The sequence below is a fragment of the Salvelinus namaycush genome, chromosome 11 (assembly GCF_016432855.1).
Source record: "Salvelinus namaycush isolate Seneca chromosome 11, SaNama_1.0, whole genome shotgun sequence".
NCBI lineage: Eukaryota > Metazoa > Chordata > Actinopteri > Salmoniformes > Salmonidae > Salvelinus > Salvelinus namaycush.
In genome coordinates, this window is record NC_052317.1 from 13,418,608 (window position 1) to 13,433,213 (window position 14,606).

General features: G+C 45.8%; 1 protein-coding gene across 1 annotated transcript; it reads right to left on the bottom strand.

Moving 5' to 3' along the window:
* Positions 1-12,977: 12,977 nt before the first annotated feature.
* Positions 12,978-14,225, bottom strand: LOC120055524 (protein FAM110B-like). The gene has a single exon (XM_039003387.1). It carries the CDS (start codon positions 14,223-14,225, stop codon positions 12,978-12,980), a length of 1,248 nt encoding a protein of 415 aa, XP_038859315.1.
* Positions 14,226-14,606: the final 381 nt, after the last annotated feature.

Consider the following 14,606-nt stretch of genomic DNA (forward strand, 5'->3'; position numbering starts at 1 on the left):
TAGCCATTTTGTTAGCTATTTTGTAATTAGCAGTCTTATGGTTTGGGGATAGAAGCTGTTCAGAAGCCTGTTGGTGTCAGACCTGATGCACCGGTACCACTTACCATGCGGAAGCAGAGAGAACAGTCTATGGCTTGGGTGGCTGGAGTCTTTAACGATTTTTCCCGATCCTGGATGGCAGGGAGCTCGGCCCCAGTAATGTTCTGGGCTATCCGCACCACCCTCTGTAGCACCATGCCATCAAGGGTGGTGCTATTGCCATACCAAGCAGTCAAGATACCCTCAATGGAACATCTGTAAAACTTTTTGAGGATTTGAGGGCCCATGCTAAACCTTTTCATTTGGACACAGAGGAAGTTGAAGTTCACAACCCACTCCACTGCAGCCTCGTCGATGTGGATGGGGGCGTGAAAATTACAGTGAATGTGCCTGTCAGTTGTTCTGCGCATTCTCTCAGAACGTGCCCTGGAATACCGTCGGGCCCCGGGGCCTTGCGGGTGTTGACCTGATTAAAGACTTTTGCAGACTTTACTGTAGTATTCACTATAGTGTTTTGCGGACATGAGGGTAGTATACTATAGTATTCACTGTAGTGTTTTTGAGGACATGACTGTAGTATACTTAAGCAATAAGGCCCGAGGGGGTGTGGTATATGGCCAATATACCATGGATAAGGGTTGTTCTTATGCGCAACGCGGAGTGCCTGGACACAGCCCTCAGCCGTGGTATATTGGCCATATATCACAAACCCCCGAGGTTGTCACACCCTGATCTGTTTCACCTGTCCTCGTTATTGTCTCCACCTCCTCCAGGTGTCGCTTGTTTTCCCCAGTGTATTTAGTGTGTTCCCCAGTGTTTCCTGTCTCTCTGTGCCAGTTCTTCTTGTATGTTTCCAAGTCAACCAGCGGTTTTCCCGTTCTGCTTTTTGCATTTTCCTTTTTCCAGTCCTCCTGGTTTTGACCCTTGCCTGTTTCTGGACTTTGTACCTGCCTGCCTTGACCACGAGCCTGTCTGCCACTCTGTACCTCCTGGAATCTGATCTGGTTTTGATCTTTTGCCTGTCCCTTTGGATTTATTAACATTGCAAGACTCCAACCATCTGCCTCCTGTGTCTGCATCTGGGTCTCGCCTTGTGTCTTGATAATTTCAATTGACTGATTGCCTTATATATCCCGTAAAATTATTGCATGTTGTGTTTATATTTTTGTTTAGTGTATTTTTGCTATGGTGTTGTCTGGTGAGTTGCTCAGAACTATTGACCCAACTCAATAGGTGGTCTGTCACTAACATGTGTCTTTGTTCTGGTTGAGGTGTTCCCCTCATTGAACTCTAACTGTCAGTTTGCCATTTTAGCTAACCCTAGTCGGCAGGTGTTACTACATTATACTACAGTCATGTCCACAAAACCACTACAGTAAATACTACAGTATACTACAGGCATGTCCGCAAAAACACTATGGTAACGGTTAAAATGTTGGCTTGACAGTCGCTGGACCAGGGTTTGAGTCCCGTTCGGGGCTACCCCTCTGAATTCTGTACAATATACTGTACTTCCATGGTTGGTTTCATTGACTCTCTTTAACTCCCCCTAATTGACCCATTTTTAGCTACATCTTCCGAGTCTGTGGGAGAGGTTTAATTGAGCAAAGGGAGGTGTAGAATCACTGATCACAAATAGTATTCCCTGCCAAATAATAGGTTTTGTGCGATTTAAGATTCACAGAGCTACACCTCCCCTGGCTTAGGCAATCCCCCTGCCAAACACACATGCACAACCAGACATTGATTGGAGACCGCTTGTCAATTACAGAACATTTCATAGGATTTCTTACCTACAGCAACACTAGTGGATAATGGTGGAAATACCAGTAAAAGCACAGTACCTCAAAAAGTGCCCCCAAACTTCTGGCCCTATATATAGGTTACTCCATGGGAATGGGGGCATGTTATTCTGTGGTAAACAGTCACTTGTCTGTCTCTGCCTCGTCCTGTCCTGCTGTCTGCCGGCCCCATACATGCCGGTAGGGTGTTGTGTTGAGAGGGGGTTTGATCTATGTGTGAATGTGTGCGTTCACATGTGTATGTGGGACAGAGAGAAAGGGGACCAGATGTTTGCTAGTGTGATCAAGGAACAATCTTGAGTCATTGAATCAGTGTAGCCATCAGGTCTTCATGGTGATACAAACTGTTGGTCACTAAATCCGGTGGAAACTAGAACCATGAAAAAACAGCTAGCTGGAGCTCGTCTGAGTGGTTGGCATCGGAGCCCTCACCCGCTATGTTTTTAATGCTGATTGGTTTTGGTTCATCCCACTATAATGGTGTCTGGTTAGAACTTGATGTTTAGGCCCATAACTATACTCTTGTCTGTCACTACCACACATACGCAAACACAGCTGTTTCATATGGTGCTGTCATGACAAATGGGAATAAGGTCAAATCATGATGTCAGTGACCTTTAGGTTGTAAAGTCGGAGCTCTAGAAAGATGCCCGAGTTTCCGACTTGGAATTCCGAGTTGGATGACCGCTGAAAACCAGCTCCGACGGGAAAAATGGTTTTCTTCCAAGTTGTCTTGAATGCACTGAAGTCGGAAGTCAGCAATTTCCGTGTTCCCAGTTGTTTTGAACGCGGCAATAGTTCTTCATGTGATTGTGATTATGCCATTTGACGCCCAAAACACTTGGGTTTAGGAAAAAGCATGCGAACTGTCCATCAGCACAACACTTTCTTCTTCTTCTTGCGGCGGCATGTAAACACAGGTACTAACGTGAGGTGTCGGGGGCGGAGCCTTGGAATGCATCCAAGTTCCCTTATTGGTTGGATGAATCAGATTGAGAGGGCTGTCCTTTTGGAATGAGGTGAAACATGCACCCCTACACCCATAGAAATGAGTATAGGTTTTTGGCTTACAATCCTTTCAGGTGATGTAATAGGGCCATATCACCATTGAAATTACTTGACACACAGGCATGGCATTGAAAATAGCTATGCCCATATGACTTACACGTGGGAGAGCTGCAACACTGCAGTCTAATAGCATAAAACACTCAAGGTAGTGCTGTATGAGATGCTCTTCCTGAAAAGCAGGCTCCACTCATTAGTTGACTAATAGACAACATTTTTTGGAGTTGTACGCATCCTTACTGGCCTACCAAGCAAAAGAGCAGTAACTGTGCATTTGGTCAAAAAGGAGTTATTTACTTTTTTTTGTACATTAAATACATGCTTTATCATGTGGACAAATATCCCGCCTCCATTGTGTTGTGGTATGGAGAACATTTGGGGTCATGTTTTCAATAACTGCAAAAAGTTAAGGTGAAACCAAGGAAAAAGGCAGTAACTGCCATCATACGTCAGTTACTGCCTTTTACCTTGGTTTCACTGAGCTTTGTGCTGCAGTGTCTACGGTTGACCTTGGTATTATTTATTGTTCTTCGCTGATACAAGTATGAAACTATATGACACTGACAGCCACATACAAATAAACATATTAACACAAGTTTGTGTTAAAAACAATCATCATGGAAACGTATTCCAGTGGGTGTACCAAGCAAGAAGGCAGTAACTGCCGTCCAGGGACAAAGGTCATGTCAGAGGTTGGGATCAATTTAATAAAAAATGACCTCATAGTAAGACAACAGATAACCATATCTCCAATGATCTGCCTACAATTCATTTGGCTGGACAATATATTTTTTTTCTCAATTTCACTCTATGAGCAGTTTTTGCTCTTTTGCTTGGTGGGGCAGACTACAGTAGCTAGATTTCTTTACTACACATACCATCTATCCATTACACATAGGAATGGTATGAAACACAAATCCTTAGAGATTCAACTTTTGAACCTGAGACCTTCGATTTCTTAATTGTTTCCGTAGAAATGACTATGGATGGTGTAACACACATTTGGGTGCAACGGGGTTCATAAAGTATCAACCGAACACTGATATTGCCTACCTCCCATGGTTCACATGACCTGCTCACCTGTTGGCAAAATACTCTATAACTAGGACCTTGAGTTTTGCCTGGCCAGTTCATTTGATCAGGCAGAACTCCTGGCTCTACTTATAAGATGTCTATTTATATGGAGTCTTGCCAACAGCTAAAACCTGACTGAGTGACTGCGGCCCTAAAGTGATAGTGCAGGGAACCTCATAATGGTTAACTTTGGGAATAGTAGGCTTATCGAAAAAACAGACCTTTTAGGCCTTTTCCCCCTCCAGTTAAGCGCTGCCTCACAGAAAGCTCCATTATTTTCACCACTTCACACACAACTGCGGCTCTGAAGCTCAGTGGAGGAGACTCCACGATGGTGGTGGTGACAGAGCGTTTCTGAGTTAAGGAGTCTGTCAGCTCATTACTCAGAGCTAAACGTCTCCTCTCTGTCTCGCACAGCGAATGGGCTTCGGCTAAGCTGCCGCAGTTGAGTAGAATGACTCAAAGGCTTAAAAGGCAGCAGGCGGTTCTCTACTGAGTGTGGAGGAGTGCGGGAGGAGAGAAGCTTCCAAATCCAATACCAAATCCAGAGATGTTAGAGTGAAGTCCAAAGATCACTTTTTATCTCACTGGCCCGGTTGGGCCAGTTGGCCAAAAATGTACCGTTCCGCACACAGACATGGTGTAGTTTTTAAATGCATTGGGGTCATGCAGGGCCTATACGTTGGCATGCTTCTCTCTATGTTAAGCTATTAATAGGCTACATTTGGTTATTATGATATCAATATATGTACAAAAATATGTAGACACCCCTTCAAATGAATGGATTTGGCTATTTCAGCCACACACGTTGCTGACAGGTGTATAAAATCGAGCACACAGCCATGCAATCCCAAGAGATAAACATTGGCAGTAGAATAGCCTTACTGAAGAGATCAGTGACTTTCAATGTGGCATCGTCATAGGATGCCACCTTTCTAACAAGTCAGTTTGTCAAACTTTTGCCCTGCTAGAACTGCCGCTGGTCAACTGTAAGTGCTGTTATTGTGAAGTGGAAACGTCTAGGAGCAACACCGGCTCAGCCGCGAGTGGTAGGCCACACAAGCTCACAGAAAGGAATCGCCGAGTGTTGAAGCACGTAGCGTGTAAAAACTGTCTGTCCTCGGTTGCAACACTCACTACCGAGTTCCAAACTGCCTCTGGATGAAACGTCAGCACAAGAACTGTTCGTCGGGAGCTTCATGAATATGGAGTTGTTGAGATCGGTGTGGAAGAACTTGACTGGCCTGCACAGAGCCCTGACCGCAACCCGATTGAACACCTTTGGGATGAATTGGAATGCTGACTGCGAGCCAGGCCTAATCGTCCAACATCAGTCCCCAACCTCACTAATGGTCTTGTGGGTGAACGGAAGCAAGTCCCCGCAATAATGTTCCAACATCTAGTGGAAATCCTTAACAGAAGAGTGGAGGCTGTTATAGCAGCAAAGGGGGGACCAACTCCATATTAATGCCCATGATTTTGGAATGAGATGTTCGACTAGCAGGTTTCCACATACTTTTAGTGTATGTATTAAAAAGCTGTGTAATATAATATAGCAATGTACAGTGCATTTGGAAAGTATTAAGACCACTTGTGTTTTTCCACATTTTGTTATGTTACAGCCTTATGCATCAACTTCTGGACTGCTAGGGTGCTCGAGAAGTTGTAGCCCAAAGGCTGGCAGTTGGCGATGTTAAAGTTGTTTCATCTTACCTTCCAAAAGCATTGTATGCAACATTTTCCACCACCGTGCTAGAGTAGCTAATGCAACTTCCTAATGTTGCGCCTCACGTTCAGCCAGGGGTAACAACAGATTGCTGCAAACTGATTTTCTGAATGTGACACGCAACATCTGGGACTAGCATTCCTAGATATTTCTCCATTTTTTACCCCACCTTCTCGCCGTTAAATTGAGTTAAAGAGGAAATCAACGCCTTTGCAGCCTGAATGGAGAATGTTTTATGTACGAACCGGTCCACGGAAGATACGAGTGTATAGCAGGCTGCATACAATGCCTTTGGATGGTAAGATGAAATGGCTCAAATTCGCCATCTGCCGGCCTTTGGGCTAGAGAAGTTGGGAGCGTGTTGGTGCATGAATGAACGGCCAATCGTATTGCTCAAATAAATAAAATAATTCTGTCTTCAATGGTTTTCAATGGTAGACTGCGACAGAGTAGTTAAATTATTGATGCCAATGACTGAAGAGATCCACTAAGAGAAGAACGACTGCCCCCTCTCATTACAGCTACGGAAGTTTAAAGGCCAACCACGGTACCGCCGGCATTGTTAGTGGAAAAAAGGATCCCCCATTTAATGAATGGAAAAATTGCAATCTTCGTGCTCAATCTTCGTAAAAAAATAAATAAATCAAAGTCAATAATGGTATCAATAATTGCGTCTAATTCCCCAGATTTATTGGTTGAACTGATTATTTTTAAATCACACACAGAATAAGGTATAAGGATAATTGAGTTGCTAATGACAGCCTGCAGTACCACGGTCGGCCTTCGAACTGAGTTACTCAATGAGAGGGGGCAGCACTGCTAGCCTGCAACGTCACTTCCTGTAGTAGCTCAAACTGCTCATGATTTGTCTCCATGAGACACCGTCTTAACTGACTTTATTTAGCTTCAATGTGGTATTGAGTCTTCACAAAAGAATAAATGATGTCATGTGATCGATGACTTTTTCCATTCATATATACCGTCACTGGATACACTAGCCGGACACACATTTTTACCGGCCCTGGGCCAGCAAGCCCTCGTTAATGTTTTGTATTGGGCTTTGTGAGGTTGTTGTTGTTTGACCCCATGGCTTTGAAATAAGCCCTACTTTAGCTGAATGTAAAGCTGCAATAAGTAACTTTTTGGGCAACCTGACCAAATTCACATAGAAATGTGAGTTATAGATCTGTCATTCTCATTGAAAGCAAGTCTATGAAGTGGTAGATCTGTTCTTTGTGCGTTATTTCTATGCTTCCCGTTCTTATGTTTAATTTTTGCATCTTTTACTTTCAGTTTTGTACACCAGCTTCAAACAGCAGAAGATACAATATTTTTGGTTATGGAAACGATATTTGACAGCGGTTTAGATGTTACAATGATTATCTACACCCCTCAAACTCAACTCTGGACCTCGAAGCCAGTTCCACTGCATTTTTTCATTGTTCCCCTCTAGTCAGGGACTGATTGAGACCTGTGACACCAGGTGTGTGTGCAGGGGTACTCTGTTCTACCTTTATTATCAGGTAGAACAGAGTACCCGTGATCTACACTATAATTGCTTGTTTTGAGAAATAAACTGAAATTAGATGAAGTATTAGAATTTTTGCAACCAGGAAATAGCAGAGCGATTTCTGTATAGTGCATATTTAACAGAAATATATATTTTTTTCTGGTAATCCAAGCTCAGGGGGTTGTCAAATACTCATATTCACTGTCTTGGCAACTGTCCTGTTCCAGATTCTAGGCCATCTAAAAGGTACCCTAGAAATATCCTGGCAGCACACCAGCAGACAGACACTAACCATTTGTGACTCAAGGGTGAGGCTAAGGTCATGCTTGGTCTTGCTGGAGATCATACTGTTTTTAAAACAATCAGTTGTGGGGGATGAAGACTAGAAATGCTTCCCCTGAGAGCACTGTAGAAACTATAACCATATTGTCTATCTAGCAGTTGTAGTTTTATAGTATGGGTATGTGCGTTCATACTGACCCCTTTGTGAAACACGTTAGGGTGTGGTGACTAGACTTGTGGTTAAAAACCTCTGACAGACCGACCGACTTATCTTGGAGGTTTCACCACCCAATAACAATAGAGAAATAATCTGAGGGTGAGCACTTTCATTCAATGCAGGAGGGGGGGGGGTTGTCCATCAGTGATGTTTCACTGTGTAACGTGTGACCTTGTGCTTAACCCCCTAGAGTCGATTGACGCACTGGTGCATCAATCTAAGTAACATCATACAAAAATCACCATCAAAATCCGTCAGTTTAAGATAGAGTATCTTTTTTGCATTGAATGTATCTCAATCCCGCACATCCGCCTGTCGCACTTCTGCATCTGCGGTGAAAGGCGGCAGAGCTAGAGTGGTGTTTGTCAGACCATGAGACGAAAATCGGTCTTCTCACGAAAACGATTGCGGCATCCGAATGGTTTGACCTACAAACTAATGTGACTCCACTGTGGAAAGGGGAGATTCTCACAAACACGATGGTGGTGTCACGGGACTCGTAACAAGTACCAGATTTTACAAAAATGAATGGAAGTATAAAGGTAGTTTTGTGCCTACCCAAAAAAGGGGCCATGTGTAGAAATATTATATATACAGTTGAAGTCGGAAGTTTACATACACCTTAGCCAAATACATTTAAACTCAGTTTCACAATTCCTGACATTTAATCCTAGTAAACATTCCCTGCTTTAGGTCAGTTAGGATCACCACTATATTTTAAGAATGTGAAATGTCAGAATAATAGTAGAGAGAATTATTTATTTCAGCTTTTATTTCTTTCATCACATTCCCAGTGGGTCAGAAGTTTACATACACTCAATTAGTATTTGGTAGCATTGCCTTTAAATTGTTTAACTAGGGTCAAACGTTTCAGGTAGCCTTCCACAAGCTTCCTACAATAAGTTGAATTTTGGCCCATTCCTCCTGACAGAGCTGGTGTAACTGAGTCAGGTTTGTAGGCCTCCTTGCTCGCACACGCTTTTTCAGTTCTGCCCACAAATTTCTTATGGGATTGAGGTCAGGGCTTTGTGATGGCCACTCCAATACCTTGACCTTGTTGTCCTTAAGCCATTTTGCCACAACTTGTATGGGGTCATTGTTCATTTGGAAGACCCAGTTGCGACCAAGCTTTAACTTCCTGACTGATGTCTTGAGATGTTGCTTCAATACCTGTTCCCTCCAGCATCTTCACAAGGTCCTTTGTTGTTTTTCTGGGATTGATTTGCACTTTTCGCACCAAAGTACGTTCATCTCTAGGAAACAGAACGCATCTCCTTCCTGAGCGGTATGATGGCTGTGTGGTCCCATGGTGTTTATACTTGCATACTATTCTTTGTACAGATGAACGTGGTACCGTCAGGCATTTGGAAATTGCTCCCAAGGATGAACCAGACTTGTGGAGGTCTACAATTTATTTTCTGAGGTCTTGGCTTATTTCTTTTGATTTTCCCATGATGTCAAGCAAAGAGGCACTGAGTTTGAAGGTAGGCCTTGAAATACATCCACAGGTACACCTCCAATTGACTCAAATGATGTCAATTAGCCCATCAGAAGCTTCTAAAGCCATGACATCATTTTCTGGAATTTTCCAAGCTGTTTAAAAGCACAGTCAACTTAGTGTATGTAAACTTCTGACACACTGGAATTGTAATACAGTGAATTATAAGTGAAATAATCTGTCTGTAAACAATTGTTGGAAAAATGACTTGTGTCATGCACAAAGTAGATGTCCTAACCGACTTGCCAAAACTATAGTTTGTTAACAAGACATTTGTGGAGTGGTTGAAAAACGAGTTTTAATGACGCCAACCTAAGTGTATGTAAACTTCCGACTTCAACTGTGTGTATGTATGTGTGTATGTATGTATGTATGTATATACACTGCTCAAAAAAATAAAGGGAGCACTAAAATAACACATCCTAGATCTGAATGAATGAAATATTCTTATTAAATACTTTTTTCTTTACATAGTTGAATGTGCTGACAACAAAATCACACAAAAATTATCAATGGAAATCAAATTTATCAACCCATGGAGGTCTGGATTTGGAGTCACACTCAAAATTAAAGTGGAAAACCACACTACAGGCTGATCCAACTTTGATGTAATGTCCTTAAAACAAGTAAAAATGAGGCTCAGTAGTGTGTGTGGCCTCCACGTGCCTGTATGACCTCCCTACAACGCCTGGGCATGCTCCTGATGAGGTGGCGGATGGTCTCCTGAGGGATCTCCTCCCAGACCTGGACTAAAGCATCCACCAACTCCTGGACAGTCTGTGGTGCAACGTGGCGTTGGTGGATGGAGCGAGACATGATGTCCCAGATGTGCTCAATTGGATTCAGGTCTGGGGAACGGGCGGGCCAGTCCATAGCATCAATGCCTTCCTCTTGCAGGAACTGCTGACACACTCCAGCCACATGAGGTCTAGCATTGTCTTGCATTAGGAGGAACCCAGGGCCAACCGCACCAGCATATGGTCTCACAAGGGGTCTGAGGATCTCATCTCGGTACCTAATGGCAGTCAGGCTACCTCTGGCGAGCACATGGAGGGCTGTGCGGCCCCCCAAAGAAATGCCACCCCACACCATGACTGACCCACCGCCAAACCGGTCATGCTGGAGGATGTTGCAGGCAGCAGAATGTTCTCCACGGCGTCTCCAGACTCTGTCACGTCTGTCACATGTGCTCAGTGTGAACCTGCTTTCATCTGTGAAGAGCACAGGGCGCCAGTGGCGAATTTGCCAATCTTGGTGTTCTCTGGCAAATGCCAAACGTCCTGCACGGTGTTGGGCTGTAAGCACAACCCCCACCTGTGGACGTCGGGCCCTCATACCACCCTCATGGAGTCTGTTTCTGACCGTTTGAGCAGACACATGCACATTTGTGGCCTGCTGGAGGTCATTTTGCAGGGCTCTGGCAGTGCTCCTCCTGCTCCTTCTTGCACAAAGGCGGAGGTAGCGGTCCTGCTGCTGGGTTGTTGCCCTCCTACGGCCTCCTCCACGTCTCCTGATGTACTGGCCTGTCTCCTGGTAGCGCCTCCATGCTCTACGCTGACAGACACAGCAAACCTTCTTGCCACAGCTCGCATTGATGTGCCATCCTGGATGAGCTGCACTACCTGAGCCACTTGTGTGGGTTGTAGACTCCGTCTCATGCTACCACTAGAGTGAAAGCACCGCCAGCATTCAAAAGTGACCAAAACATCAGCCAGGAAGCATAGGAACTGAGAAGTGGTCTGTGGTCACCACCTGCAGAACCACTCCTTTATTGGAGGTGTCTTGCTAATTGCCTATAATTTCCACCTGTTGTCTATTCCATTTGCACAACAGCATGTGAAATTTATTGTCAATCAGTGTTGCTTCCTAAGTGGACAGTTTGATTTTACAGAAGTGTGATTGACTTGGAGTTACATTGTGTTGTTTAAGTGTTCCCTTTATTTTTTTGAGCAGTGTATATACAGTATATATATATATGTATTCCCATGAGCTTTCTTATATCTCCTAGACATAGGACAAACACTTCAAAACCTTGTGTCTTATGATAGATTTTTTGACTGTCTTTTTTGCCATTTATGAATGTGTTTCTCTGGGCTATAGTAGTAAAGGCCAAATTCAATATTTTATACCTAAAGGGGTCCTACAATTCAAACTCAAATAGCTAAATGATCTATAGTATGAACGTCTGAACTGTATTCGAAAGATGAGGGAATCTGTCCTTTCCACATTGGTTTTAGATTAGATCACTTCGTCTCTGAGCTCGGAGAATAACAATTGACATAAAGAAACTGCATTACCCACAATGAATCACTCTCCTGACATATCCCACAGCCGTTTAAACCTGGAACATGAACAGTGGAGATAGGAGTAACTGTCAACAGACTCTTTTTCAGTTTTACATACTAGCTCAGGTTCATTGTAGTCTGTGGAGCGATACATAGAAGCATGGAAAATACATCTTGACAGCTTTTCGCTTTATAGGACCGCACAAGGAAGGTGATATTGGTGACCTCTGATCTATGAGCTAACATCAACAGACTACACTCACATGGGTATTCTTCTGATCCTCCAGCGGTTAGATGGGTGATGTAACGGTAACGCAGTAACCATAAGTATTGTAGTACAGAAAATGAACAGAGCTCAGTGTTTCCTCATCAAATATAATTTTTATGAAATAATACTCACATTTTTCGACGTAGATGGCAGATGGAAAAACAAGCCATTTATTGAAATAATGCAGAATAACTAACATTGAAAACAATTAATTGCCTTAATTTTTAAGTACTGTAACAGTTCCAACTCCCATATACTGAACCATGTATGCCGTCATAACAACGTCATACACATTTGATCGTGAACAGGGTTTGACGCAGTCTCACAGTCAAGCCCAGAGAGAAGACTGAACAATGTAGTAAGTTAGCTTGACAGGCGCCCTCTGACAATAATCAATAAAAAAAAAAAAAATGTATATACATTTTCTTACAGCATTTACACACATCTTAAAGAAAAGCCAGTACCACAAAATCCAACTGTCAATAAGAATATTATGGACAACAAACTAAACAGAAGCAAAAACCACGTAATGCTGAATGGTTTCATGATGCTGCCTGAACGTTATCGCCATAGTAATGCTGAGAGAGGGGTTAAGCTGGGGTTTCCCCAGGAAGGGGGCAGGGTCTTGGTCTGGAATGTACCAAACAAACTCTCCTGGTACCAAAGGGGTGAGGCAGGTTTGGACTGTACCATGCTTCCACAGTCCTTTTTTCAGGGGAGTTTTTTTTCACACACAAAGCTCAGATGCATCAGAGAGAATTATCAGACTAAAGACTGGTTACACACTGAAGCGCTGCATTCACACCCGTATGGCTTCCAGGCTTAGTGTTGTTCAGAACGAAAGGACATTAAGAAGACACACCTAAAAAGAGCTGGCATCATAATGCTGGTCTAAACAGAGAAAGCAAAACGATGAGAGAGAGAGAGCTGCACTACTCGAAGAGACGGCACTGAACGGCAGCCATCTTGAAAAAGGCTATTTTTTCCTAAACCTGCTGCTTTAGCTGGAGGCCGCACTGGCGGGTTGGGTGGAAGGAGTCATGCAGATTCAGAGGACAACAAACACTGAACGCGAAAGCGACCGCAAGAGCCATCCACGGGCGCCTTGCCAGATCAATACTTTGACATTCAGAGAGATTCAGTGCGCAAGTGTCCAAAGACCTTCATTGCATTGGTAGTATATATTTTTTTGTTTGTTTCTTCCCTCTCTTTTAGACATGAGATACTTTCTGTGACTCGCGTGCCTGTTTGATGCTGTACAGCCATTTGATGACGCGGGCGTTGCGTTCTACGGCCGAGATCCCGTAAGGCACGCGTTCGCTTGCATCTTCCTCCTCGTCCGTCATGTCTTCGTTGCTGTGCCGTGATTGGTCGCAGTCCGAGCTGATCATGCTGGCGCTGCGGAAGTTGAGGGAGATGATGTCGGAGTTGGCACGGGCGAAGCTCTCTACGCCCACACTCTCCAGCTCCTCGGGGTCCAGCCCACAGTAGTTAAAGAAGCGCTCCACGTCGGCGCCGGCTCGTGCGTAACGGTCGCTCAGGTCCGACTTGGAGCGATGCAGGGACGGCCGGCGGGCCACAGAGCTCCCCAGCGCTAGCTCCAACTGCTCAGCTGGGGCGGCAGAGGAGGGCGGCGTGGTGGTGGCCTCGCTCTCAGGGGCCTGGGGGGCGTTGTCGCAGAGGGGGGCAAGGACTTTGGGGCTGGGCTTGGGGGGTAAGGGAGGTGCGGAGCTGCTGCTACTTCGGGCCGCCCTTAGAGACTTACCGTTGCATAGCCTGCGGATGTCGGAAGAGCTGTGGGAGGTGTGGAGGGGTGAGCGGTCGCCCTCGCCCCGCTCCTCCAGCAGGCGGCGGCTGAGGTTCAGGTTGCCCCCCTGTGGGCTCCGTCGGCCGGGTACAGGGGGAGGCACCTTGAGGGACTCGGAGAAGGAACAGAGGCTGGTGGGCTCAGAGCAGTCCGTTGTGGTGGGGATGGAGCGGTGGGGGGCCCAGCTCCTGGCCCCGGGCTTTAGAGTAGCGCTCTTAGCGTGGCCTTCAGAGGTCGAGCCGGAGCTGTTCAGGAGGTTCTTAAGGATCTCCAGGTTGAGGTTCTCCCGTTTGCTGGTGGTGGTGCACGTGTCTGACTTGGAGTTGTTGTTGGATGCCTTGAGGTCCACCCCACCACCACCGCCCCCATTCGCCCCTCTCTTAGCCACGGCAGGGCAGACAGGCGGCTTGGCCAGCAGCGGGGGCTTAACAGGCTCCTGCTTGGCGTTGATGACCTCCTGGCTCTTGACGTACTTCGACTTGTCCGCCTCCAGCCGCTCCACAGCGCTCAGCCGCTTAGGGTTGGGCTCCACCTGGCGCCGGAAGTAGTCGGGCCCTTTGTTGAGTATGCGCAGGGGGACGGTGGAGGCAAAGGCCGCCCCGTGGCCGGGGGGCTTGCTATCTGCCAGCGGTGTCAGGGTCTCGGTGGGCATGTCTGGGTGGCTCGGGGTGGCCGCCGTGGTGGCTGACGCGGGGGGTGGCTCTGCTGCTGCGCGTAGGGCAGCCTGCAGGCACGCACATGAAGCCAGGCGAGCGGAGAATGGGGGCCGTCTCCACTGGCCTTCAATAGCCAGGTCTCATCCCCACAGAGCATCAATCAGCCCCTACTGCTGCCCTGCTCCTACTGCCCCACAGCCTGCCTGCCCCAGGGTGGAGCGACAGAGAGAGAGAAACAAGAGGAGAGAGGGAGAGTGGGGAGAAGGGACAGGCAGAGCGAGTGCAGGGGCAGTGGTCCGGATCAGTAGGCCCAGGGGTGTAGGATTGTGGGAAGGAACAACCTCGTCTCACCTCCTTTGTTCGCCCACGACTGGAGG

Excerpts from the sequence above, each read along its gene's own strand:
- LOC120055524 (XM_039003387.1), bottom strand. The coding sequence starts at position 14,225 with ATGCCCACCGAGACCCTGACACCGCTGGCAGATAGCAAGCCCCCCGGC.